At 49.3% G+C, this 25,634-nt stretch overlaps 2 protein-coding genes across 5 annotated transcripts; one reads left to right on the top strand and one right to left on the bottom strand.

Moving 5' to 3' along the window:
- Nucleotides 1-92: 92 nt before the first annotated feature.
- Nucleotides 93-12,358, bottom strand: TAF7L (TATA-box binding protein associated factor 7 like). Of its 4 annotated transcripts, none has more exons than XM_075896723.1 (13): nt 12,226-12,348; nt 11,870-11,938; nt 8,306-8,379; nt 6,890-6,968; nt 5,875-6,008; nt 5,378-5,504; nt 5,093-5,151; nt 3,550-3,622; nt 2,935-3,051; nt 2,321-2,509; nt 2,055-2,167; nt 1,666-1,725; nt 93-766 (listed from the first exon to the last, which is right to left on the bottom strand). In XM_075896723.1, the coding sequence occupies exons 2-13, from the start codon at nt 11,880-11,882 to the stop codon at nt 722-724; spliced, it is 1,083 nt and encodes a 360-aa protein (XP_075752838.1). In that variant the 5' UTR covers nt 11,883-11,938; nt 12,226-12,348; the 3' UTR covers nt 93-721. The 4 variants fall into 4 exon arrangements, with proteins under 4 accessions (XP_075752838.1, XP_075752841.1, XP_075752839.1 ...); XM_075896726.1 differs by having other exon boundaries at nt 3,550-3,629; nt 5,094-5,151; XM_075896724.1 differs by lacking the exon at nt 11,870-11,938 and having other exon boundaries at nt 3,550-3,629; nt 5,094-5,151; nt 12,226-12,358.
- LOC102452109 (magnesium transporter NIPA2-like) lies at nt 12,294-24,319 on the top strand. Its single transcript, XM_075896727.1, has 6 exons — nt 12,294-12,420; nt 15,390-15,537; nt 16,960-17,016; nt 20,526-20,616; nt 20,751-20,911; nt 23,017-24,319. Exons 2-6 carry the CDS (start codon nt 15,399-15,401, stop codon nt 23,646-23,648), a joined length of 1,080 nt encoding a protein of 359 aa, XP_075752842.1. The 5' UTR covers nt 12,294-12,420; nt 15,390-15,398; the 3' UTR covers nt 23,649-24,319.
- Nucleotides 24,320-25,634: the final 1,315 nt, after the last annotated feature.

The following is a 25,634-nucleotide window of genomic DNA, read 5'->3' as shown; positions in this document are numbered from 1 at the left end:
TACAAGCACCAGGGAGCTGTGTTTCCAGCTGGCGAAGGGACAGTGCCCGTCGCAGCACCACAGAGGAAATGAGCAGTAATGGACAGACACGGTTGGGAACACACACTTTATTCATTCTAGCTTTGTTCAAGCAGATGTTCCCCAGCCCCGGGCACAACTCCCAGCACAGCAGAGCCCCTGTCAGAGTCTGCAAAGGAAGCAGACGTTCCCCTCAGGGAATGCTGGTTTGCAGGCTCAGATGATAGCAACAACCACTCTGCTCTTCCGGGCCTGCGCAGTGCGTGGGGGGTTAATTCCTGTGGATTAGCCTGTTGGGAAGCAAAATGCCTTTTAAGGAGTGTTCCAAGGAACCAATGGTTTCCACTTAGAGAAAAATGGGTCAAACTAGTCAAGGAACCATCTTCCTCCAGGGGTGCAGCTAAACCACTAGTCACATGTCTCTGCTGTTCTCCGAGGACCAATTCCAGGTTACTGCCTTTCCTTCTTCCAAGGTTAATGCTTTGGGTTGCTCTGTCCAGCGCAACCAACATCAGCCAGCAGCTCTAGAAACAGCGTCCCAGGAGAATAGAGAGTGCCAACGTTAACAGGAGTGGCTTGTAGGCAGTGAGGTCATGCCAGTGACCTCAGATCTTCAGCCCAGAGGATGGGACTTCATCAGTCTCTCTCAGCACTGTGCCTGCTTGGACGGCACTGCTCTCGCCCTGATCAAAAGGGCCCCCCCTTATTTCTCCATAAGGGACTCCAGTTGTTCTTGCAGAGAGGTGAGCTGTGGAGAGAAGGCAGGAGGGGGCATGAGTGAAGCATTAGAGATAGCATACGTCACTCAGACTGCACGCTCATGCCAAAGGGGTAATGTTACTCTTTTTGTCAAAGGGACCCCTAAAACTTTTTACAGACTATAGGTCTTCATGTAACTGCCTAAGAGAAATACCCAAGCCTAAATAAGCGCAGAATGAGTAAGAGCAAGCACGAGTCCCAGTATTCTGCCCCAAACATCATGTTAGGTAATAGCAAGTTGGATGGCTGTGCCTATAACTGGTTAACACGTGCGAGTAGCTGTGTGCACGGACTCAGTGCTTGCTTTTAAAAATCAGGGACAGATGTAAAAACGGCCTTGTTCACAACTGAAATGCAGCCACTTCTTAGGTGGAAAGTCACAGGAGTCTACAGCAAACAACGCTATGCAAGCCAGATTGTAGGGGGAAAAAACAGTAGAATCCAACTGAAACTGCAGGGAGAGATGTAAAGAGGCAGAATATAGTTACCCAGCCCGGTCATCTGCTAAGTACCTGGAGCTATCCCCGCTCTTCAGAAAGTGCTTCTGTATCTTTAATGAACACAGGGAGTCAGGGGCTTCATTTTACATCTCATGCTAAACATGGCAGCCTCAGAGCAGCAATGCAGCTTGGCTCACTCGTGTTCCGGAGAAGACTACCACCTGCTGAATCCGCAGCGCCACTGGGCATAGGCATTCTACCAGGGGGGTACTGTGCTCACAGCCTGACTGATGCCGGGCTCAGGGGAATTGAAACGTGAAACTACCGGGCAAGCATGCTACGAGCTGCTTCCTCGTGCCGAGAATCACTCGGCGTCACCCCACAACACCCACACTCCTTACTTTCTTCTATAGGAACGTGAAAGAGACAGTAACTGAGGCTTCCTCACCTGCTGCTTCTCTCGGTCTTCCTGCTGTTTGAATTCATCCAGCACAGCCTGGAGGCGGGTCTGGAAGAGACACACAAGCAAGAACATAACTTGGCCATTTATGTCAAGAGAGCAAAGCTGCAGCCATCGGCCTGCAGGCCGCGGAGTAAAGGGAACATAGCATGGATTGCAGGACCCATCTCTGCATTGGTCACAAGGCATCGGGCTGGAATGTATTTCAGCTTTCGTCTTAAATTCCATGTGGCAAGGCCACTGGCTATTCCAGGCCCACAGAGTTGGATGCCTTCCGGTTCCAAGCCTGCACTGCCTCAGCTGAGCTGGCCAGGACCCCAGAAGGGACGCCAGTTTCGGGCTAGAAAGAAAAGTACCAAAGGGTGGACAGCACTCACCTTGAGGGCTAGATTCTCTACTTTCATGATGAGATCTTCCTGGCGCTTTCTCCGTTCCTGGGTCTCCTGGAGTTTACCCTTCAAGTTGTCAATCTGCTTTTGGATCCCCATGGCTAAGGGAGACAACAGAGCACTCTGACCTGACAGCAGAACTGATCCACATCAGTCTGAGTGAGAGCACTAGCAGAGCAACGTGCCAATCCCCAATGGCCCTAAGCCTTCCAGCCTTCCTTGCCACCAACCTGCCACGACCGCAGACGGCTCACCTATCTGGTTGGCTCCCTCGTTCTCCTGGTGTTGCCCGTCAGATTCATTCAGTTTGTCCTGCAGTTGCCTCTCCAAGTCTTCTTCTGTGTCCATGATGTTCAAATCTTCATCGTCATGATGATCTCGCTCATCTTCATCTTCGCTGCTGCTGCTGATGTCATTAAATATCTCCCGCAGCTCATCATGTTCTAGTGGTGTGAAAGGAGGAGAAGCGCCTCAGCTGATGAACTCCCATCAGATTCCAGCGTATCACCTCTCCCTGAAAGGCACTACACATCCCTAGGGATGTCAGGCATCGGTTTCTGAACCCAGTGTCTATCTAAGCACACCTATTGTCCTTAGCCTTCCTTATGGCATTCAACTGGCTAGTCAGTAGATTAATTCAAGACCCAGAAAATACTGATCTTCTCTCGCCTACTATATTCACTAAATTGGCAAAATGCTTGAGCAAACCATCACGGTCCTGTTCTCTCATCCCAATGAGCAAAACCTCAGCATCCACCTCTGCTCAGAGGCTTCCGTGTGAAACAACCCCATAGAAACCAACACCAAGTGACCCTGCCTTTTGGTGGCTAAAGCAAGTTACTAAAAGGACAAGCCTTTGTTAATAGACCTGATGAGCCATGACCCTGCTTGTGTCCAGACATCCCAGGAGAGGAGATGTCCAAGCCGGTAAGTGAACCGTGGTTGTCTGCTTCCTTGGTTTCATCTTCAGCAATGACCTCCCAGCCTGACAGCAGACACAGAAGAGTCAAGGAGAAAGCAGAAGAATGACAAGAGGTGGTCCCAGCGAGAGACCACTGACAGCAAGTGCTAGAAGAGGTTCTCCAGTGGACACTACACCAGGCATGACTGCAGTCTCTCAGTGTGCTGCACTGTGCTCAATTCTGCACTGTGCTGACAGGCTCACACAGAGGCCTGCAGGGTCAGATTATTTCTTTGAAGGACTGTACTCGGGAGATGTCGGCCCAGTGTCAGGAGTAGCAGATGCATGTGTGCGGGCATGCCCACAAGGAGGGCTGTGAGAAATACTAGAGACGGGTCGCTCAGGAGAAGCGGCAGGTTTTGAACAGGGTAAGGATCCAGCTATAGCTGTGGTGTCTGTCACATCCTCCTCCCCTGCCTGCTGCTACTCATGCGTTTTAAGAGATGAACTTAACTTCTCTCGCCCGCAGAGCCTCCCACAGCCACTCTCCTGCTCTGCGGAGTTGATCAGAAGAAAGGATACGGACACTGACAGCTTCTGCATCTGTACTCAGCAGACGCTTCACCTCCTTTTCCACGTCTGGAGACTCAATGTACTGGGCCAGAGAGGGGAAAGAGAGAAGAGACGGTGTTAAACACCCTTGGACGGACAGTCCTCCAGTGCAGTGGTATATTGGGTGTTGGCTGCCTCCCACACCTCATCCCGCATGTCAGCACCTTATTTTAAGACTTTTATCTTACACTTTTCCTCGTGTGCACATCCTGCCAGAAATCCCTCCCTTGCCACTACCTTCTTTTCAGGGTGGTGTTCCATCTTCCTCCCCCTGCCTCAAAGTGCCTGGACGGGCTGAATCTTTTCACTGCCCTGACTTCCACTCCATTCTCACGCTCCCACCACTACCTCTGAACGAAAGCCAGCCTGATTGGATGGCACACGAGAACTCCCCATGGCTGAATTCATTTATGAACCCTCAGTGAAAGGCTTCCCCCTTACACCGCCATGTTTGCGAGTCACCTGAGGAATCACTTTCACTAGGGTTCACTTTTTAGGATTATTACATTTGTTGGGAACTCTGGCTAAGTGTCTCCACACTTCTATGGGGAAGTCATAGCGCATCCAGGGTCTGGTTTCCCTAATGTTACACTGCAATATTGCTCCCTTGTGTGTAAATGAAGTGCAAAGCAGAGAGGAATTCATTCTCCCAGCCTGTACCGCAATGGGCAGCCACTTAGTTTGACAGGGATGGGCAATAATTTTTAAGGGGGGGCCACTCAAGAATCTGGTAAGTGGTCAAGAGTGGCACTTGAATGGAGGAGGTGCGGTGTCTGGGTGCACAAGGGAGCTTGAGGTAAGAGATTAGGGTGCAGGAGGGGGTGTGGGATCTGGAGGTAGTTTAGGTGAAGGAAGGGGTTGTGACCTGGGGCAGAGGTGGAGAAGGGGGTGCAGGGTCTGGGAGGGGGTTGTGACCTGGGGCAGGAGTACAGGAGGAGGTGCAAGGATTTGGTTTCCGGCTAATGAGAGCTGCAAAATTTTGCTGGAGGCGGGGCAGCGCACAAAGCCTCTCCTCTCCCCCCGGATGGGCAGTGTTTAGAGAACTACTCTGAGCGCAGGGGGAGGCCGGCAGGCAGCGGCAGGCAGGGAGCCTGACAGAGGCTCCTGAGGGCCATATCCGGCCTGTGGGCCATATTTTGCCCACCCTGGTAGTATGTCAAGTGGTGAAAGATGAGTAATAGATAAAACCTCTTGTTTCAACACAGATATTTCTAGTAATTCAGAAGCAAGAGATGCACAGAATGCAAAATGGACACAGAGTCGATCCACTCCTGTTCAGTGAGAATTCCCCACCTTAGGGCTGCGTTCAAAATACAACCAGGAGATTGCCAAGAATATGTTAAAATGTCCAGTTCCCTTCCTCTGTGCACTCTGAGTGAGGTGCGAAGCTAAGTTCCTAATGCAAACCCAGATTGTTACGCTTGTGACTCAGCTAAGCACGGTACGAGCCGCCTCTTCTGTCTCCCATCTCTGGCCACCACTCCTGACACACAGATGAGGAGCTGCAACTCACCTTCTTCTTAGCTGTTTTCCTGAATCGCCTCTTCCTGACATTCTTCAGTGGAAGAGTGACTAGAACAATGGAAACAGGCAGTGTGTCAGGCACATGATCTCAGGGAAAGTCACACGCATCTGAGTACAGAAAACTCTCACTCCAGGATCTGAGAGATCTGAGGAGTCCTGCAGATTAGCTCTATATTGCCAAAGACGGATGAGAAGGACTTGGGGGGGAGGGGGGCAGTGAGAGATCAGGGTCAAGCTAAGGTAAGATAGGTAAAGCATCCTGTGCTCTACTCACTGCCATGGTTCCAGATGAATTTCTTTTCTCTGTCCTTGTCCTTTTTCTTGTTTGCTTTGGGATCAGTACTCACAGTTGGCTCTTCGAGAGGGGGGTACAGATCACCGTCCACAGTGCACACGAACATCTGAAGCCCCAGAACACAAGGGAGCGGATTATAATGTGGGAGCAGAGTTACTCAATGAAATGAAAGGCTGGTACATTTACAAAATATACAAGGAAAGGCTACTCCCTGTCTCTGGGATTCACGGGCATAACTGACAAAAATCACATTGTGTGGATGGATCATATGACCCTTCATTCTGAAGGGTGCTTCGGGGTAGCCCTCAGGAAAGGAACTGCCAGCTGCTAGGCTGAGGTGAGAAGTTTTAATATCACAGCCACTCTACATACATTCTGAAGATGTGGTAAGGAGCTTTGGGATACCCTATGGAGCACTGCCATAATGTACGGGGACAAACAAAACCAGCAGAGTGAATAGAGTGGGCAGCCCGTACCTGACAAATATCGGCTGTCTTATAGAACGTTTTCTTATCTATGGTTTTTAAGCTCTCAGTGATGCAGGGCAGGTCCACCAGCTTGGCAGCTAATGGGACGCGATCTACGCGGACAATCCCATGTCGCCCATCCGCTGCAGAAAACCAAGAGACAAATTAGTGCTGTGGCCCACCGGGTGAATGGCTAACCTGTGTGCTGCATCCATGGCCCAAACCCTTTAGAAATCCTAAAACTGCTGCGTGAACTGGAGCTGCACAGAACGTTTTCCTGTGAAGTCAGCGATGCTCTTTGCAGCAAGATAACTACAGATGGACTCGCTTTGCAGGAGAGGAACAAGCAGCGAGGCATGCTCTACAAGCAACACTGGCTATTCTCGCAGCAAGAGGCAGAGCTTGCCTTTGGTTCCTCCAGGGCAGGTCTGGGAATCTGAGGGAGAAAGAAGATTCTTGGGATTTCCTGGAGGGCCGATGACTTACGCCTGTTTTTGTAAGATGGCTCTACCCATGTGATTAATGCATCTCATGAATCAGTGGTATTTTACCTTCACACCCACAAATATTCACTTCACAATTTCTGGGAAAAAGTGAGATGCACATTTTTGTGAGGTGCAGAGAAAAGAGAAAGACCACTTGGGCCAGCCATATCAATGACTAGCTGTTGTATGCGTAACCCTCTTTATTGAGGGTATTGGCCAAGCAGGTTCTACAAGATGTGAAACTTGTCCAGTGTAGGGGGTGTGCAGCTTTCATCTTCTTTATTAAGATGCACTTCTCCTTGGAGTCTCCCAATGGGAAGCCAGGAAACAGTTCTTGATTAGATGCCAGGGACATTTCCACCAGAAATCAAACCCCAACATTCCTCAGAGCACCCTCCTCACTATGTCTGCATGATCCCCAGGGAAGCCCCAATGTCTCTTCTCACTTTGGCCACTGCAAGACAAGTCACGCTCCTTCAAAATCTACAATACTCCCTCCTAAGATGAGAGATTAAAGGCAACTGATCTTGGCTACTCACGGTGTAACTCAATAGTAAGTCTGTCTTTCAGGGTGACACTTCCAGATTGTACTGCCCTCCGCACAGTGGAGGCATATTCCTGAGAAAAGAAAGATGAGTGAGTCAGCACTGTGTGTTCCTTGGCAGAATGGCTAAAGAGAGACTGCTTTCAAACCAGATTTTAATCTATACTTTCATCTGAAAACAGAAACCCAGCTGAAAAGCACCATTAAACACAGGAAGCAAACACTTTTCTCCTAGAAGTGTGCATTAACCTCATGACTCTTATTTCCAACATATCTCACAGCCAGCAACTTAATGTAACTTGGAAAAGATTCTATTTATGGTCCTTTGGAAAACAGAAGTTTCCCTATGTTTTTATGAACGTCTCATGTCTATTTCATTTATGGAGCAGCTGAGTAACAGACCTTTTCAGCAGAACTCAGTTGCTCACTATTATACTACTCTACAATGTACTTGTGGAAATCCAGAGGGGCTCCATGAGGGTCATGGGGAGATACATCATCAATGTGTTATTTGAAGAGGCTTCTTCTCCGATGAAGCATTTGTTGAATGAATAATTACACCAACTGTGAACATTAGAATTGGTCACTGGCAATGGGGTCCAACTGAATTACCACCTGTTAATGCTTTGCCTTGATCTTCTTCACAATACCATAGTTTCTCCAAGCAGCAGTGCATCAGGATGCGTTCCACAGATATAGACATGAACAGGAATGGGTAGAAGGTCAGTTTACCAGGGATTGTTTAAAGGAGCTACACTGCAAACAGGTGGGAGTGCAGTAAAAATACCCAGTGTGAGTCAATCTCTCACACAGAGCCTTTAACAAAAGACAGAACTATGTAGCACTTTAAAGACTAACAAGATGGTTTATTAGGTGATGAGCTTTCGTCGGCCAGACCCACTTCCTCAGATCAATCTGTGGAAGAAAATTGGCACAACCATATATACCAAAGTGATACAATCAAAAAAATGAATGCATGTGAAATTGACCAATCAAATTTTAGAACAGAGTGGGGGTGAGGGAGAAAGTTTCTGTGAGGTAATGACATTAGGGGTGATAATTGGGGAAGCTATCTTTGTAATGGGTGAGATAATTAGAGTTTTTGTTTAAACCCATACATAAAAAGTGTCAACTTTAAGCATGAATGAACTACATAGTTCTGTCTTTTGTTTCAGCTACACCAGATTAACACGGCTGCATCTCTATCACTATTTTACAGAGCCTTTAGAATGTCTATTGAGTTCACCCATCTATTCGCTTTACAAGCTGCTGCTCTGCACCCTACAAACTGGGGCTGACTGGATGGGTGCCTTAAGAAGCTGGTGATTTTTTGCAGCAATGGTAGCCTTGTGTGGGAATGCTCCTCTCGCTTGGTCGTCTATAATCGGGCTCAAATCTAAGCGTTTCTTACCGGAGGCAGCCGCAGAATAAACTGGCTCTCCAGCTCATGCGGCGCGTCATCCTTGTTCTTACTCATCTTTAATTCTTGAGATCAGAAAACAAGACAAAACACAATGTCACCAAGATGTCTGTTTTCACCTCCCACAGGCGATGGCTACTCAGCATTTATAAACAAAGTGCCTATTCTCCCTGTTGTATTACTAGGAACAGTACGTGTTGGCTGCTGAGACACAAGCACCTATGGGATGGACACTTAACTCAGAAATTCCTTATTAGACAACACTAAAGAATTGCTGCTTCTGGTACCCAATGTTTACATTCGGTCTCCAACTTTCTGTAGGATCTCCCTTGTAAGAATCAAAAGACAGTACAAAATATTCCTGACCAAAAGGATATATTTGGGGTGTGACACAAGAGTTTAAGCCTACACACCCAGAACACAGAAGGGCTTAAGTGAGAGACGAGCTCAAGACAGCAAGAGCAGTTTCTATGACTGTGGGGGACTCATTTCTGAAATTATTTAGGCTGGAATTTTCCAACGCACTCAATATTAGCTTACCTGCTCCTACTGACATTAGTAGTAAAGTCCTGTTACCTCACTAGGAACAGAGTTAGGCTAACACTTAGAATTTAAAGGTGGGATGTTAAAAAGTGCTCTCATATATGTAGTAGCCCATTGTCTGTGAGCGTGTAATGCTGATGTACATGGCCCCACCCCTGGCTGTGTACCTCAGCGCCCGGCCTCCCTTCCCCTCCCTCTGTGGTGGTTCGGCCCAGTGCTGCGCTGCTCAGCTGGGCCTGGGCAGGGAAGCAAGCAGCAGCAAGCAGCCGTTTGGGGTCTGCGCTCCCCACGCGTGCAGAGCACAGACTCCAAAGGGCTGCTTGCCGCCGCTTGCTCCCCTGCTGGGGTCCGGCAGGAGCGCCGCTCACCTGAGTGGCACAGCGCGCCACAGAGTGAGGGGAAGGGGGGGCGGGGCGCCTTGCAGGGAGGGGAAGGGGGGCAGAGCTGGCCGGAAGGGTGGCGGGAAGCTGAGCTGGAGGGGATTGGGGGCTGTGGGGCTGGAGGGGAGGATGGGGGGGCCTGGAGGAAGCGGGGAGGGAAGCAGCACTGGTGGGGGGGAGGAAGGGGGTGTGGGGGGGAGGAAGGGGGTGTCCGGGGGGCTGTGGGGCAGGCTGGCAGGAAGAGGGGGCAGGAAGCAGAGCTGGGGGGGGGGGGATCGAGGGCCATGGGGTTGGATGGGACGAGGCGGGAGGGAAGCAGACCTGGCGAGGGGAGGGCGGGGGGTGCAGCCACTGGCCGTAGCTGGACCGCAAACAGCCGCTTGCTCCCCGGCCGCGACCCAGCTGAGTGGTGCTGACGCTGCGCCACTCAGCTGAGCACCGGTGGGACAGGAAGGGGACCGGGCGGTGATGTACACGGCTGGGTGGGGGAGGATGTGTACGTCACCGTCTCCCCTTCCTCCTTCCGCCGTGGTGCTGAGCGGTGCGCTCCTCAGCCGGGATGCCATAGGGAGGATGGGGAGAGGGTGGTGACGTACACAGCCAGGGGGCGGGGCCGTGTATGTCACCGCTCCCTTCCCCTCCCGCTATGGCACTCAGATGAGTGCTGTGCCCCTTGGGCTCCCCCAGGGTGGGAGGGGAAGGAAGGGCGGTGACGCACACGGCCCCGCCCCCTGGCCATGTACGTCACCGCCCCGCCCCCTCCCTCGTGGCAGCCCCGCTGAGCAGGCAGCACTCAGCCAAGTGCCATGGCGGGAGGGAAAGGGAAGGGGGGCAGGGAGAGACGGAGGAGAAGAGAAAGGGAGAGTGAGAGGCAGGAGGGGGAGAAGAGAGAGAAAGAGAGAAAGAAAGGCAGGAGGTGGAGGAGAGCTGGGGGGGGGGCAGTAGGAGGAGAGAGAGAGAGACACGCACACACACACAGAGCAAGAGAGCTCAGGAGAGAAGACATTAAAATCCTGTTTTATGATGGGCTAATTGGCTAGTCAAATAAGATTCTGCTCCTAAAACTTAGATGATCAAAATTCTGTTTTCATGAGAGCAGCTTTAGTGTACATTAAACATTAACATGAAACATTTTACCATTCCTAGAACAAATGGGAAGTGAGTGGATGTTTCTACATCAGTTCCATATCTGATGTTGCTCCCCTAGAATGATAGTACTTACAGTGCTTAGCTCCTATAACAATATTCAGCCCCAACTGCTACATAAACAGGCATCCTCCCCACTTTTACTTGCTAAAAGATGCCATTATAATGGTAAGATAATATCTACAGTAAGGCTGTGTCTACATTGGCATGATTTTGCGCAAAAACACCCGCTTTTGCGCAAAAACATGCTGTCTGTCTACACTGGCGGGGAGTTCTTGAGCAAGAACACTGACGTTCTAATGTGTGAAATCAGTGCTTCTTGCGCAAGAACTATGATGCTCCTGCTCAGGAATAAGCCCTCTTGTGCAACTGTTCTTGTGCAAGAAGCCAGTGTAGACAAGCAACATCAATTTCTTGTGCAAGAAAGCCCGATGGCTAAAATGGCCATCGGAGCTTTCTTGCGCAAGAGAGCGTCTACACTGGCACGGATGCTTTTGCGCAAAAGCACATGCCTGTGTAGATGCTCTCTTACGCAAATACTTTAACGCAAAAACTCTTGCGTTAAAAGTGTGCAAAATCTTGCCAATGTAGACGTAGCCTAAGAGGCAATGGAGGACTTGTAAGGAGAAAAATATACAGTTGATTCTGTTCCATTAGATTTACCAAGTGCACTACAGAGATATTTATTTTCATTATACTCAAAATGTCTCTGCAAGAAGGGCATTCCAAGCAAAAGGCCAGGGAACAGGTAACCGGAACAGCACTGTGCATCTAATACAGCACAGGAAACCTGCACTCCACATCAGAAACTCTATGGCTATGTCTACACTCGCGGCATCTTGCGCAAGTGTTCTTGTGCAAGAACTCTTGCACAAGAAAATGCCCACACTGCCATGTGCAAGCTGTGCTTTTGCGCAAGAGCGCCCATGGAAGTGTGGATGCTTTCTTGCGCAAGAAAGCTCTGATGGCCATTTTAGCCATAGGGCTTTCTTGCACAAGGAATCCCTGCTGAGCGTCCACAAAGCCCTCTTGCACAAGAGCTCCTGCACAAGAGGGCTTACACCTGTCAAAAAAGAGTGTAGCTCTTGCGCAAGGAGCCCCCTCTTACCAAGCCATACTTGCGCAAGAGCGGGCGGGCAGTGTGGACGCTCTGCAGATTCTTGCGCGAGAACGGCTGTACTTGTGCAAGAAGCCGCGAGTGTAGACAGAGCCCAAGTGTTTTAATATCAGGAGTGCTTGACAATGGGAACAGGTGGCTCCCTAGCCATAGCGGTCTGAAAATTGTCCTTGGTTCCTCATCTACACACGGCGTGTGTGTTGTTTGTTCTGCAGATTTGATTTCCGCCCCAATAACTTGTTCTCCTGCGGATCCTTTCAAGGAGGCCCGGGGACACAGCGGCTTTAGGACTCTGGAGAATCGTTTCCCCCACACAGGAAGGAGAGAGAGACCCAGCACCAGAGAGACATAAGGAAACAAATTCATTACTTGTCGATGTCATCTCGCCTCTTCTTGCTTCCCACAAATGCTTACAAATACCTGCGCCAATAGCCACATCTCAGTGCCGAAAGCGGGAAAGAAAAGACACGTCAGTGTAACACACTCGGGGCATCCCAACGGGCCGGGGGGCGGGAACGGAGCCAGCGCCTGCCCGTGACGCGGCGGCTCATTGCAGAGGCGAGAGGGGCGCCAGCAGCGCCCGCCCCCCAGCAGCCCCCACAAGGCTGTTTGCAGCGAGGGGTCGTGGGGGCGGCACCGAGCGGGGCCCGCTGGCTCCAGGGCCGGGGCTGCCGCAGGGCGGCGGGGGGGGGGGGGGGGCTTGGCTGAGGCTCCCCGCTACTCACCGGGCCCCGAGCGGTCGCCCTGGCAACAGGGGCAGACGCGAAGGCCGGCCGGCTCGTCGCGCGGACCCCGCGGAAGGGTGAGGGTGGTGAACCGGAAGCGGAAGTAAGGGGGCCGCCAGGTGTCTCGCCCCGCGGGCTGGTTCCGGAGGGAGGGTTTGGCGGACGGGCCGGAAGTGGTGCCGGGACCGACTGCAGGTAGGGGGCGGTGACGTCTCTGCGGGAGGGGCAGGGCTCTGTGCCCCCCCCCGCGGGGCTGCGGGCAGGGGGCGCGGCAGCGGTTAACCGGGCAACCCCCCCCCCCCCGCTACCGGGGAACCCCGGCCCGCCCCGCGATTCAAAGAGATTTTACAGCCCTGCCCCCTCCCGAGCCTGGGGCGGGGGGTGCTGGGCCGCGGGGGGGCGGGGGGCGCTGGGCCGCGGGGGGCGGGGCGCTCTGGCAGCAGGCGGGCCCGTCGGCGTGTGACGCAGCAGGGAGGTTAAATATCGGTTGACGGGCTAGTTGAGTGACCTCATGAATTCTTAGCCCTAGACGAGCTGCCAGCAACTGGCGCCCTGGGCGAGCCCTGCAGTAACCCCCCCCCCCCCTCCAAACCCCTCAATGATATTGCGCCACCATTTGGCGCCCCATTTAGCTTAGTGCCCTAGGCAACCTCCTAGTTCGCCTGTACGGACGGGCCGCCCCTGTCGGTTAGTCGACTATGCTATGGTACCTGGGGCCAGCAGCCAGTGCCCTCTGGCCCCACTTACCGGGTGCCAGGCAACAGCTGGTCTGTGAGGGGAGCCAGTTTAAAAATCAGCTCCCCCTTGTGAACCAGCTGCCAGTTGCCCCATGCTGCTGCCTCTTATACAGAGGCAGCAGTGTAGGGTGGCAGCAGCCCCTGTCCGGGGGGGCGTGTCTGTGCTCCTGGACCCGGCATAAGCCAGAATTGAACTGGGCTGCCTGACAGCCTAGCTTCTAATACACTTTAAATGTAGAGCCACAGTAGGGGTAGGTCCTGGCCCATCACAATCCAAGACTGAGCCAGGTTGCTGACAGCCTGCTAAAAAATTTACTTGGGGAGAAGGAGAAATGCATATAGTCTATGGCATTAACCTACAAGCTTTTGCTTAACAGTTAATCTGTTAATTAACTACACTATTACATCCTTAATGTGCAGCGTTGCCTGTGGTCCCCCCAGTCCCTGTGACACCCCAGGCTCAGCATTCAACATGTGGGGATTGGGGCTTGTTGGGCAGGATGCGGAGAGCAGCACTTGGGGCTCAGTTGCACTTGGCCTTTAGGAGTTTCAGCCAGCGACTTGGTCAAGCAGGAGCTGCAAAGTCAGTTCCAGATGCTTGCGCATTCTTGGGTTGCGCTCAGGTTTATGATTGTTACTGAGACACTATTGGTACCACTGTCTCCTGAGAAGCAAAATCTGAATCCCCTATCCTCTGTAGTATCCATTAACACAGAGGTTCCCAAACTTTTTCTGAAAATATTTTAGATTGTGACAACCTCCCTTCCTCCCACACTTTTGCTACCGAACGTAGCACCTGCAGCACCATGGCAGATCCCTGCTAAGTAACCGTATCTATAAGCATGCCATCCTTACTTCCGCACTGCTGCTTTCGGTGTTGCTGCCTTGAGCGCTGGGTGCCTGACCAGCAGCCAGCACTCTGCAGCTGCCCAACTCTGAAATCAAAGAAAAAGGTGATCTTACCTCCCCTTTTGGGTCTGGACCCCCAGTTTGAGAGATACTGCATTAGGAGCTGGAAATGTCAATGACCCTACCACATGCAGGAGTGGAGATCAAGAAAAGACTCCCACTAGATCCCTTACAAAGTAGTAGTTTTACATAAAACAATTGGTCATGTTCCAGGAGAACACCCTGCATCTGGGGCTATCCTTAGATCTGTGATCACCAACCAGTTGATCTTGGAGCCTCTGACTGGTTTGGCCAGGAAGCTATCAAGTGCTGGCACTTCTGTTGCTCCTGCCCCCACTGTCATCTACTCCTGCCCTCGGCCTTGGAGCTGCCCCACTGGGAGCCTCCTGTTTGCTGTGCAGGGTGTGAGAGGGAGAAGAAGGGGTCACTGATGTCTGGGTATCATTCTCCCCCCTCTACTCCTGTACCTTATCTCCACACAGAGAGATGGGGAAGGAGGGAGCTTGGCAATGCACATTTCTGTTACTCTCATACACTCACAAACATTGTCCTTCACGCTCATCTCCCAACCCCAACACACGTGAGGGATTGTTGTTACTTCTTTTACTGCTTGCAAAGTAGGTTCTTTTGGGCTTGTGACTGGTATGTGCATTTCATAATTTTCATTTCTCTCTTATGCTTACATTTAACTTTTTGGGTAGTGAGTTCTAAAATGCCTAACCTGTCATGGCTGGAGTAATTAATCCTATGGTAATTGCTGCTTCTGGATGTGACTGGCATGTCCCTGCAATCCCTGAGAAAAGGCAAAGCAGGGGGTCTCCACATGCTGTCCTTGCCTGCAGACACCACTCCTGCAGTTCCCATTGATCAATAACAGGGAACCAAGGCTAGCAGAAGCTGTGGGCTCAGTGCCTGTAGATGAGGGGCAGCACATGGCACCATGGAGTCACTGCTGTATATGCCAGCTGCTTTCAGGAGTGGTGCAGGGCCAGGGCAGGAGTAAGCCTGCTTTAACCCCACTGCTCCATCACTCGGAAACCATCTCAGTTAGGTGGTGCCCAACCAGAGCCTGCTTCCTGAACCCCTGTCCCAGCCCTGAACCTCTCCTGCACCCAACCTCCTGCCCCAGACATGAGTCCCTCTGCACCCAAACTCCTTCCCAGAGCTTGTACCCTAAAACCCATCCTGGATCCCAATCCTCCACCCTGGGCGAAGCCCCTCCCACACTCTGAACCTCTTGGCCTAAGATGAGAGCCTGCACCCCAACCCCAGCCTGGTGCAAGTGAATGCGATTCAGGGAGGAAGGGGGATGGGTGGAGCAGTGGCGGGCCCTCAGAGGGGGTGGGAAGAATGCGGGGCAAGGGCATTTGGGTTTGAGGTAGAGTTTACATTACACTTAAATTGAAAAAAGTGATCTTGTGGTTAAAAAGGTTGGCGACCACTGCCTTAGATTTCTGTGGCAGACATTCCCAGCCCTCTCCTCACTATGAATTTTGGTGTTCTTCCTTCCTCATACAGGAGGCTGTAATGGAAGGTGTATCAGGGCGCTATGACTTCTACATTGGACTAGGCCTGGCTCTATCTTCGAGTATTTTCATCGGAGGAAGTTTTATCCTAAAGAAGAAAGGGCTTCTCAAGTTGGCCAGCAGAGGCTCCATTAGGGCAGGTACTTCCCATCTTTATTGCTACAGTTGGCTGTAAGAAGTTGTGTTCCCGTCTGCCCCTTCCCCGCCCAAAGGCAATAGAACAATAAAAGTTTGTAGGGGCTCTCTACACACTTGGAAAGTCTGAATTTCAAAAAGCTTCAATTATCATTCAGCTAGATGATGTGAAAACATTTCTGGCTTTAATACAGGGCGTCCCTGCTATACATCCAAGATACGTTCCAAAAAACACGGACGTATAGCGAAACGATGTAAAGCGAGGATTTTTTTCCCACAGCTGACTTCCCACCAATTTGTGAAAATGGGGTTTTTGCACAACATAAGAGTGGGGAATGGGAGGACTTATAACGCATCAGTTCCTGTAAGCATCAACGACGTTAGTGTGGAACTGTTGTATACCAGGGCGACTTATAGAGGGGATGCCCGATACTGCAGTTTTTGTCCAATAGGAGCTGAGATATTTTGCTGGGAGAGGGGGCAGTACATGAAGCCTCCCTCTCTCCCCCCACAGCGCAGACAGCCACAGAAAGCAGCTAGCCACTTTGAGCAGCGCTGCTCCATGCTGCAGATGCATGTGGGCCAGATTAAAAGGCTTGGTGGGCTGAACCTGGCCACAGGCCAGATTTGCCCCACTTCTGCTTTAGGATCAGCCAAAAGGAACACATCATTTTCTTGATGTTGGAGCTTTTAATGTAGGTGAAAAAAAAAAGAGTGCTGTAGTGGATCTTGTAACCAGTTGTGGTCTAATATTGCACAGTATTGTAAGCAGAGAGCAGGAGAAATGCAGCAATCAAAAATTGTAGAGGTTTGGGGAAAATGACAAGAGTTCAGATGAACAGGGAAGATAAATAGAAATACCAAACCTGGGCAGAGGAAAACGGGGTGTTTCATGAAGTATTTCAGCTCCAAGTCAGACTCAGATCAGTAACCCAGAGTCGTTACTATCTGACAACTGCTTAATGGTGAATCATGTGAGTTTCGTAATCTGAGTCCAGTTCTTAGTAGGCAAGTATTTGTTTCATAAAACAGTTACTACAGCTGCTACTCTTGATGATATCTTCACCAGAGATGTAATAAAGATCAAACTATCTCCTTAGGTAGGAGCTGTGGTCCTGACATAGTTGGACACGTAGAGAGACAGAGTGGAGGAGGCATGTGCTGTACTTACTCTTGAGGATAAATTGGACTTTGTCCCCAGGAATTGCTAGCCAGCACTCTTCATCAGCATCACATTATTTTTAAAAGGTGTTATTATCTGGAAATTGACTTCCTTTACAGAGGAGGAGGAGAGCTGGAGGATTGTCCCAGCCCTCAGAGAAAAAGTCATTCCTTTCTTTATTAATAAGAGATCCTGAATTACTTGAGTAGCTTGGGCCATTGGAACTTCACCCTGGATTTGTCGTTGCTCTTGTTTTCTTTCACAGGACAAGGAGGTCATGCATACCTGAGGGAGTGGCTTTGGTGGGCCGGGCTACTGTCCAGTAAGTACTTGCTGTGAAACTGACTTATGGCAAGAGACATTATGATTATGATCGTCAAGGTTTTTGATTAAAAAAACTTAAAAAACAACAAATGGTCCTGTAGCACCTTAGAGACCTTAGAGACTAACCAAATAGTATCATGAGCTTTCTTCAAGTGTGGGTTGTGCCCATGAAAGCTCATGATACTATCTGTATTTTTGGTTAGTCTCTAAGGTGCTACAGGACCATTCATTGGTTCTTTTAGTTACAGAGTAGCAGGGCTACCACCCCTTTAAGGTTTTTTATAGACTACTAGGACTGGAAGGGACATGGAGAGGTCATAGAGTCCAGTCCCCTGCCCTGATGGCAGGACCAAGTACTGTCTAGACTATCCCTGATAGATATTTATCTAACCTACTCTTAAATATCTCCAGAGATGGAGATTCCACAACCCCCCTGGGCAATTTATTCCAGTGTTTAACCACCCTGACAGGAACTTTTTCCTAACGTCCAACCTAAACCTCCCTTGCTGCAGTTTAAGCCCATTGCTTCTTGTTCTATCCTCAGAGGCCAAGATAAACAAGTTTTCTCCCTCCTCATGACACCCTTTTAGATACCTGAAAACGGCTATCATGTCCCTCCTCAGTCTTCTCTTTTCCAAACTAAACAACCCCAGTTCTTTCAACCTTCCTTCATAGGTCATGTTCTCTAGACCTTTAATCATTCTTGTTGCTCTTCTCTGGACCCTCTCCAGTTTCTCCACATCTTTCTTGAAATGCGGTGTCCAGAACTGGACACAATACTCCAACTAAGGTCTAACCAGGGCAGAGTAGAGCGGAAGAATGACTTCTCGTGTCTTGCTCACAACACACCTGTTAATGCATCCCAGAATCATGTTTGCTTTTTTTGCAACAGCATCACACTGTTGACTCATATTTAGCTTGTGGTCCACTATAACCCCTAGATCCCTTTCTGCCGTACTCCTACCTAGACAGTCGTTTCCCATTCTGTATGTGTGAAACTGATTGATTGTTCCTTCCTAAGTGGAGCACTTTGCATTTGTCTTTATTAAACTTCATCCTGTGTTCCTCAGACTATTTCTCCAATTTGTCCAGATCATTTTGAATTATGACCCTATCTTCCAAAGCAGTTGCAACCCCTCCCAGCTTGGTATCATCTGCAAACTTAATAAGCGTACTTTCAATGTCAATAGCTAAATCGTTGATGAAGATATTGAACAGAGCCAGTCCCAAAACAGACCCCTGCGGAACCCCACTTGTTATACCTTTCAGCAGGATTGAGAATAATTAATATCTACTCTCTGAGTAGGGTTATCCAGCCAGTTAGGCTCCCACCTTATAGTAGCCCCATCTAAGTTGTATTTGCCTAGTTTATTGATAAGAATATCATGCGAGACCATATCAAATGCCTTACTAAAGTCTAGGTATATCACATCCACTGCTTCTCCCTTATCCACAAGACTTGTTATCCTATCAAAGAAAGCTATCAGATTGGTTTGACATAATTTTTTCTTTACAAATCCATGCTAGCTGTTCCCTGTCACCTTACCACCTTCCAAGTGTTTGCAGATGATTTCCTTAATTACTTGCTCCATTATCTTCCCTGGCACAGAAGTTAAACTGACTGATCTGTAGTTTCCTGAGTTGTTCTTATTTCCCTTTTTATAGATGGGCACTATATTTGCCCTTTTCCAGTCTTCTGGAATCTCTCCTGTCTCCCATGATTTTCCAAAGATGATAGCTAGAGGCTCAGATACCTCCTCTGTCAGCTCTTTGAATATTCTAGGATGCATTTCATTAAGCCCTGGTGACTTGCAGTCATCTAACTTTTCTAAGTGATTTTTAACTTGTTCTTTTTTAATTTTATCTTCTAAACCTACTCCTTTCCCACTAGCATTCGCTATGTTAGGCATTCCTTCATCAGACTTCTTGGTGAAGACTGAAACAAAGATGTCATTAAGCATCTCTGCCATTTCCAAGTTTCCTGTTACTGTTTCTCCCTCCTAACTGAGCAGTGGACCTACCCTGTCCTTGGTCTTCCTCTTGCTTCTAATGTATTTATAAAAAAATCTTCTTGCTTCCCTTTATTCCCGTAGCTAGTTTGAGCTCATTTTGTGCCTTTGCCTTTCTAATCTTGCCCCTGCATTCCTGTGCTGTTTGCCTATATTTATCCTTTGTAATGTGTCCTAGTTTCCATTTTTTATATGATTCTTTTTTTATTTTTAGATCATGCAAGATCTCGTGGTTAAGCCAAGGCAGTTTTTTGCCATATTTCCTATCTTTCCTATGCAGCGGAATAGCTTGCTTTTGGGCCCTTGCTTTTGATTATTCGTATTTATCTTGGTCGTGTTCTCTTATTCCCTTTGTCATAATCAGGGATCAACTGCCCTGTTTTATCATTGAGGAGTTTGAAGGTGGGGTTATCTGGCCAAAACTGCCATGTTATGTGCTCACATCTCACATATTTCTCTGTTTCTCCCTTAAGAGTTGAGTCCTGAATGAACCAGGTAATTGGGCCATTTTGGAAGTTCCTCTGTAACCATGCAAAGCATTTTAGAGCATTTTGCGGATTGCCATGTGTGCTGCATAGCTGGCTCCTTAGCTCCTGGTGTGGTTGGTTATTCAATAGAACTTCATGGCAATTCCTAGACGTGATGCTGAGTAAAACCAGAGTATGTTGCGTGGACGCCACTACAGGAAGGCCAAATTCTATAAATATATATGAACTGTAAGGGCGTTAGTATTTCTTTTCTCCGCTGATGCTGGTTAGCAGTATATCCATGGGTAAATATCTCTTTGGCCAGCCACTTCTTTTTTTCTCACTTATCTACACTGTCCGATCAGTGGTCAAATAGCTAGATTGAGTTACTACAGATAACAAATTATGGCATCATGGTGGAATCAGCAACTAGTGGTGATGCCTCTTATAGTGTACAGCAGGGCTACTCATACAGTTGCTGGGCCCTTGGACAAGGTGTGTGGCACCGGGCCTTGGAAGGGGCGGGGCTGGGGACTAGCCTCCCCCAGCCAGTCCTTCAGCACTCCCTGGTCTAAGCCACTCAGGGCTTCAATGGTAATATAAAGGGCCTGAGGTAGAGATGTAAAATCCCGTTAATTAGTTGGTTAGCTTCACATGAGGCCAGAAGTGGCAGCTCAGCAGGTGCAGCCTCCCACCTGCTCTTTCCCGTTCCACATGAGGCTGCCCACTCCCAACCCACGCGGGCTGGGAGCCAGCATCCCCATAGAGTTGGAACAGCCCTCTGCCTGCAACAGGCTGTTACAGTTAATTGTTACCCATTCACATCCCCAGCCTGAGACTCTGGCTGCTGCTTTAGCCGCAGTAGCGGTGGGAGCCCCGGGCACTTTTAAATCCCTGGGCCCCAGGGTAGCTGCCCCTTTTGTCGTCGTCCCCTTCGGTAGCCCTGCAGCACAGTAGTGATGAGCTGACCTGAATTGTGCTGCATTTGCTTCCATATTAAATTGCTCTGACTGACTGAGTCTCTTTTGCAGTGGGAGTTGGAGAAGCAGCTAATTTTGCTGCATATGCCTTTGCCCCAGCAACACTAGTAACGCCACTGGGTGCACTAAGTGTTCTAGTCAGGTAAGCAACAGAAGAACAAACAGGACTTGTCCCTGGACCCTTTACCACTGGAAGTTGTCTACCCGCACCCTATCTGTTCCCTCAAGTCATGGACCCTCTTGGCTTTTATGTGTCCTTTGCTTTCAATCCCACAGCGCAGTTTTGTCTTCCTACTTTTTGAATGAGCACCTGAATGTCCATGGAAAGATTGGCTGCATCTTGAGCATTCTGGGTTCCACAGTGATGGTAATCCATGCCCCTCAGGGAGAGGAAGTATCCAGCCTGGAGTCAATGGCAGAGAAGCTTAAAGATCCAGGTACCAAACTAAGAGGACTCGGTTAATTCCCCCCACTCCTTTGCAATGGCAGTGGAAAGTAGAATAACTTGTGTAGCCTGAAAGGGACCGAGTAATCAATTCTTCCATCTCACTCTGCACTGACGTGATTGAAACATGCCCATTGATCCATGATTGTTTAGTAGTCGCCTTCTCAGTGATGGAAAATATTAGATTGCTCACTTTTTTGGAGACTCTGTGAAAACTTGTGTTACTGAGATGGATAAGGACTAGTTATTGCCAAATCTGACATGAGGTATGATGCAAGTGTTCGCTACATTTGCATTTTATTTTAATTAATAAATGGCATATCTCATTTTCAGGGTGCTTTGTGAGACACAGGGTAAGTGCTTCTTCCAAAGCCCCAGGAATCTGTGTCAAAGCAGAGATTAGATCTCAGGTGCTTTTGAGTCCTAATTTTGCGCTTAGACCTCTGTCGATGACCCCCAGTTCCTTTAGGACCAAAGCGCTGAGCAAGAGTAGAGGAAGAATAACCACAAAACTAGTAGCAATATCAACAGCAATGACAATTAACCCAAATATCATGCTAGTGTAGGAAAGAAGCTTGTCAATGTATGACAGGCAGCATCAGTGGGAAGAGGAGGAAGGCCAGAGAAGAAACATAAGGGGTGTGTCTAGACTACATGCCTCCTTCGACGGAGGCATGTAGATTAGCCAGATCAGAAGAGGGAAATGAAGCCGCGATTAAAATAATCGCGGCTTCATTTAAATTTAAATGGCTGCCCCGATCTGCCGATCAGCTGTTTGTCGGCAGATCGGGGCAGTCTGGACGCGATGCGCCGACAAAGAAGCCTTTCTTCATCGGCACCGGTAAGCCGCGGCTTCATTTCCCTCTTCCGATCTGGCTAATCTACATGCCTCCGTCGAAGGAGGCATGTAGTCTAGACACACCCAAGGTGAAAATAAATAAGAGAAGCAAAGAAAGAAGCAGAGTTGCAGAGAGGTGGAACTTCAAGGAGAAAATACCCCCCAATGTGAGGCTACATCTACATTGCAGCCTTTGTCAGCAGAGACAATGCAAATGAAGCGCTCATTAGCATTTCTTGCGCTCTCATTTGCATAGTCTCTTCTGATCCGTTTTGCAGAAGAGGTTTTTGTGCAAAAAACCGCAGTGTAGATGGGGCAACAAACCCTTTTGCACAAGATCCTGTATGCCTGCTTTTTTGAAGAATAAGGGTTCTTGTGCAAAAGGGTGTTTTTGCACAAAATGGTCCCGTCTATACTGTGTTTTTTGTGCAAAAACCTCTTCCGCAAAATGGATCGGAAGAGATTATGCAAATGAGAGCATGAGAAATGCTAATGAGTGCTTAATTTGCATTGTCTCTGCCGACAAAGGCTGCAGTGTAGACGTAGCCTGAGAGAAGAAGGAAGAAAAGATTGGAATCAAGGAAATCATTTGGGCAGTAGCATGATAGGAAAGACCAAGTGACAATACAGAGAGGAAACCTGCAGTGAGAAGGGAGAGGAGCAAAGTGTGCCAGCCCCCTCCCTCCCAAAAAACCCATAGGCTCCTGCAGCAGTTCATCAGACACACTGTGCTGATGCCCATGCTCCTGACTTCCAGCACTCCTTCCTATCCCAGGAGAGTCGTAATCCCAATCTGCACAGATCTGCTAGCATCCCTCTGAACTGACCTGCGGCATTTTGATGTTCCAGTCCTGGAACTCCGTATAGCTCTGCCAATTTACCGCACCCACTACTATATCAGTGGATTATTATTCCCTTATCAAGCCAAATCTCCCACCATCCTGACCTGTAGTTTCCCTCGATCTGAGGTTTTGTATTTGCAGAACAAAATCTGTTAATCATGCCAAGGTGTGGGGTAGTCTTGTGACTCCGGACCATAATGCACTGATGAATAGCCATAAAATTTCTCAGACCTGTAACCACTTCTTATTTTGAACTCAAACTATTAAGGTGAAAGGTGGGTGTACTGACCTATGGGGCACATGCCACCCTATCCTGCATCTCCACTGTTCTGTTATACACCCAAGTATATGAAACATAAATGTACAATAGTATTACCCACTGTGGTGCAAATCCCAATGAGTATTCCTTCTTATCAGGGTTCATAGCCTTTGCGGTGTGTGTGCTGGTGAGCTCCATTCTCCTGATCTTCGTGGCTGGGCCCCGCTATGGTCGGAGCAACGTTCTGGTATACGTTTTGGTCTGCTCCGCCATTGGCTCGCTCTCTGTGTCCTGTGTCAAGGGCTTGGGCATTGCACTGAAAGAGCTGTTTGCTGGGAAGCCGGTCCTGAAAGAGCCCTTGGGATGGGTCCTCCTGATTTGCCTGGTGATCTGCATCAGCATCCAGATTAACTACCTGAACAAGGCCTTGGACATCTTCAATACATCTGTGGTCACACCGATCTACTATGTCCTGTTTACAACAGCTGTCATGACTTGTTCCGCCATCCTCTTCAAGGAGTGGCAACACATGGTCCTACACAACATAATTGGCACTGTAAGTGGCTTTCTTACCATAGTCTCCGGCATTTTCCTTCTGCATGCATTCAGAGACATTCCCTTTCCCCCAGACCTGCTGCCCCTCTTCCTGAAGCAAGGGAGAGCAGGCCTGCGTGGTTCTTGGAGGGGAGCAGAAAAACACCAGTCATGCCTACATCAGCCTCTTCTGGGCCCAGAGGACATCCACAAGGGTTCTCAGAGTGTGGAGGAGGAGGAAGGGGAGAGTGTATGATTCCTCCTGAAGCTGCTGCCTGGAAAAGCTTTTGATCTTCTACCCAAGAGCTTTCTAGTTTCACTGTTGAGCTCCATTTAGTGAGTTTGCTAGATCAGACTCCACCAGCCACAGCTGCATTCTTGGGAATAAGTAAGGTCTGCTGCCTGTTTGTATGAGTGTTCTTCGCTTTCGCTGCTGGGGACCTGAATAGCAAGGAGAGAGATCTGATTGCAATTTCCAGATGGTGAGAAGAAAACCTCAGCAACTCAGTGTCGAGAGGACTTGAGTTCCCTTTGAAAGAACTTGCTGCAGCTACTACCAGGCCACAAACTTACGTGGGAAGAGACTCAGCAGACTAATCCTTACTGAATGGAAGGACCACTCAATGTATGTGACCTTAAAACAAACCTTTTCTAAATATTTAGATTACTGTTTACAAACCATTCCAGCCACGTGATAAAATCCTTCTATGTTGTCAGTCATTACAGCAACAAGGGGTAATGTGTACGTGGAGATGACATGCCCAGCATGTTAATTTCAAACCCTCATCTGTACCTTTGCTCTCTGTAAGAAGCCAGCTCGGCTCGCTCAGGTTACTGACCCAAAGCTAAAAGCAGGACTCAGTTCCCCAAACTGATGACTTGTTAATGTTGGTGCTGCCAGTAAATGCTGTGGCTTTTTAGGCTGGATTACATTGGGGAGTGTGATTTCCCCAACGTGGCGCTTGTTGGATGGGAGGGATTAGAAACCTGGTTTTGGTAATCCCCTACAACATATTTGCTCGTGCCGGGAGTGCCCCATAAAGCATTCCAGCGGACAGTAGCCTAGCACACACAATGAGTACTGCTTGCCAGAGACTAACTACAGGGACAATGTGAAAGCCTGAAATCAACTGGAGAGAATGTTCAAGACTTTCTCATATGCTCACTTTTTGTGAGGACAGATGGGACTTGGCTCCTGGTTTTAGTGCCTGATGGATGAGTACATGCTGTTCTCTCCTCTTTACTTTTGATAGAAATCCCACTGTTCCTCTAAGGGTGTCTGCCCTGCATAGGAAAAACCAGTGGTGCTGAGTCTCAGAGCAGTACAGATGTTCCTGCTTGGGCTAGAGCAGCGGCTGTGAAACCTGGCAGGAGGAGGGGAGTCTTAGAGCCCAGGTGGCAATGCCCATAAAGCTATTTTTACCCCAAGAGCCTAGGCCAGACATGAGCAATCTTCCAGAAGTGACGTGCCGAGATTGAACTTCCTCCTATTTACGGGTCTGTGGACTGTTGATCCTTTTTAAAGTCAATAATAGTCTTTCCCCCACCTACCCCTGTGCAGTCTGCTCCCCCCAGCCCAGGTTGGGGTTTGGACAAAATCCTGCTTCTCAAAGTGGCAGGCACCAGCTGTCTGTCCTGTACTAAAGCCCAGCAAAAGGTCCTGTACAAATTATCCACACCTCCCCCACTTCACAGCACAAACTGCTCCTCCCCACCTCACCCCAATGCCAGCATCCACCCATCCCTTCTATCCCCCACCTACCCTATGCAGCCATCCGCTTCCCAGGAGACTTGCGAGTGCTGAGTTTCTGCCTCTTTCTCCCATGCATAAGGGATTCTCCAAACCATCCTTCCCTCTGATTCTCCCTCCCAGTTACCCACTCCCTCACTCCTCCTCCCCACCTAGCCACGTATTCTCTCCTTATCTTGTTTTTTATTACCTGTTCTTGGAGCAACTCTGATTAGCTGCTTGCTCAGCAAGATGTCCCCCCCCCCCTTCCCTCACCAATCAGCTGAGCTCTCTGCCTGCTGGGAGCTTTGAACTTGAGTGGAGCTCAGAAAACAGCTGTGCAGTTGCACAGCTTAGAGGGAACTATGGCCCCCTGCCACTGGCCCCCTCAGCCTGCCACCTCTCCCCGCTGCCTGCTATGGTGACACAGCTGTCCTGGCCCTGCTGCCATAACTGCTGCTCCAGCCAGCATGCAGCCCCGGCTCCGCTGCCACAGCCGCAGATGGGTTTCCC

The sequence above is a fragment of the Pelodiscus sinensis genome, chromosome 13 (assembly GCF_049634645.1).
Source record: "Pelodiscus sinensis isolate JC-2024 chromosome 13, ASM4963464v1, whole genome shotgun sequence".
Lineage (NCBI taxonomy): Eukaryota > Metazoa > Chordata > Testudines > Trionychidae > Pelodiscus > Pelodiscus sinensis.
This window is presented reverse-complemented; position numbering and strand designations above follow the sequence as displayed.

Bases quoted from the DNA above. Each gene is read 5' to 3' on its own strand.
- TAF7L (XM_075896726.1), bottom strand. The intron at 6,009-6,889 runs GTGAGTAGCCAA...GGTTTTCTGCAG, and splicing joins ACTTACTATTGAGTTACACC to CGGATGGGCGACATGGGATT. The intron at 1,726-2,054 runs GTGAGTGCTGTC...TGTCTCTTCCAG, and splicing joins TAGAGAATCTAGCCCTCAAG to ACCCGCCTCCAGGCTGTGCT.
- LOC102452109 (XM_075896727.1), top strand. From the start codon at position 15,399: ATGGAAGGTGTATCAGGGCGCTATGACTTCTACATTGGACTAGGCCTG. The intron at 20,617-20,750 runs GTAAGCAACAGA...TCAATCCCACAG, and splicing joins GCACTAAGTGTTCTAGTCAG to CGCAGTTTTGTCTTCCTACT. The intron at 20,912-23,016 runs GTACCAAACTAA...CCTTCTTATCAG, and splicing joins AGAGAAGCTTAAAGATCCAG to GGTTCATAGCCTTTGCGGTG.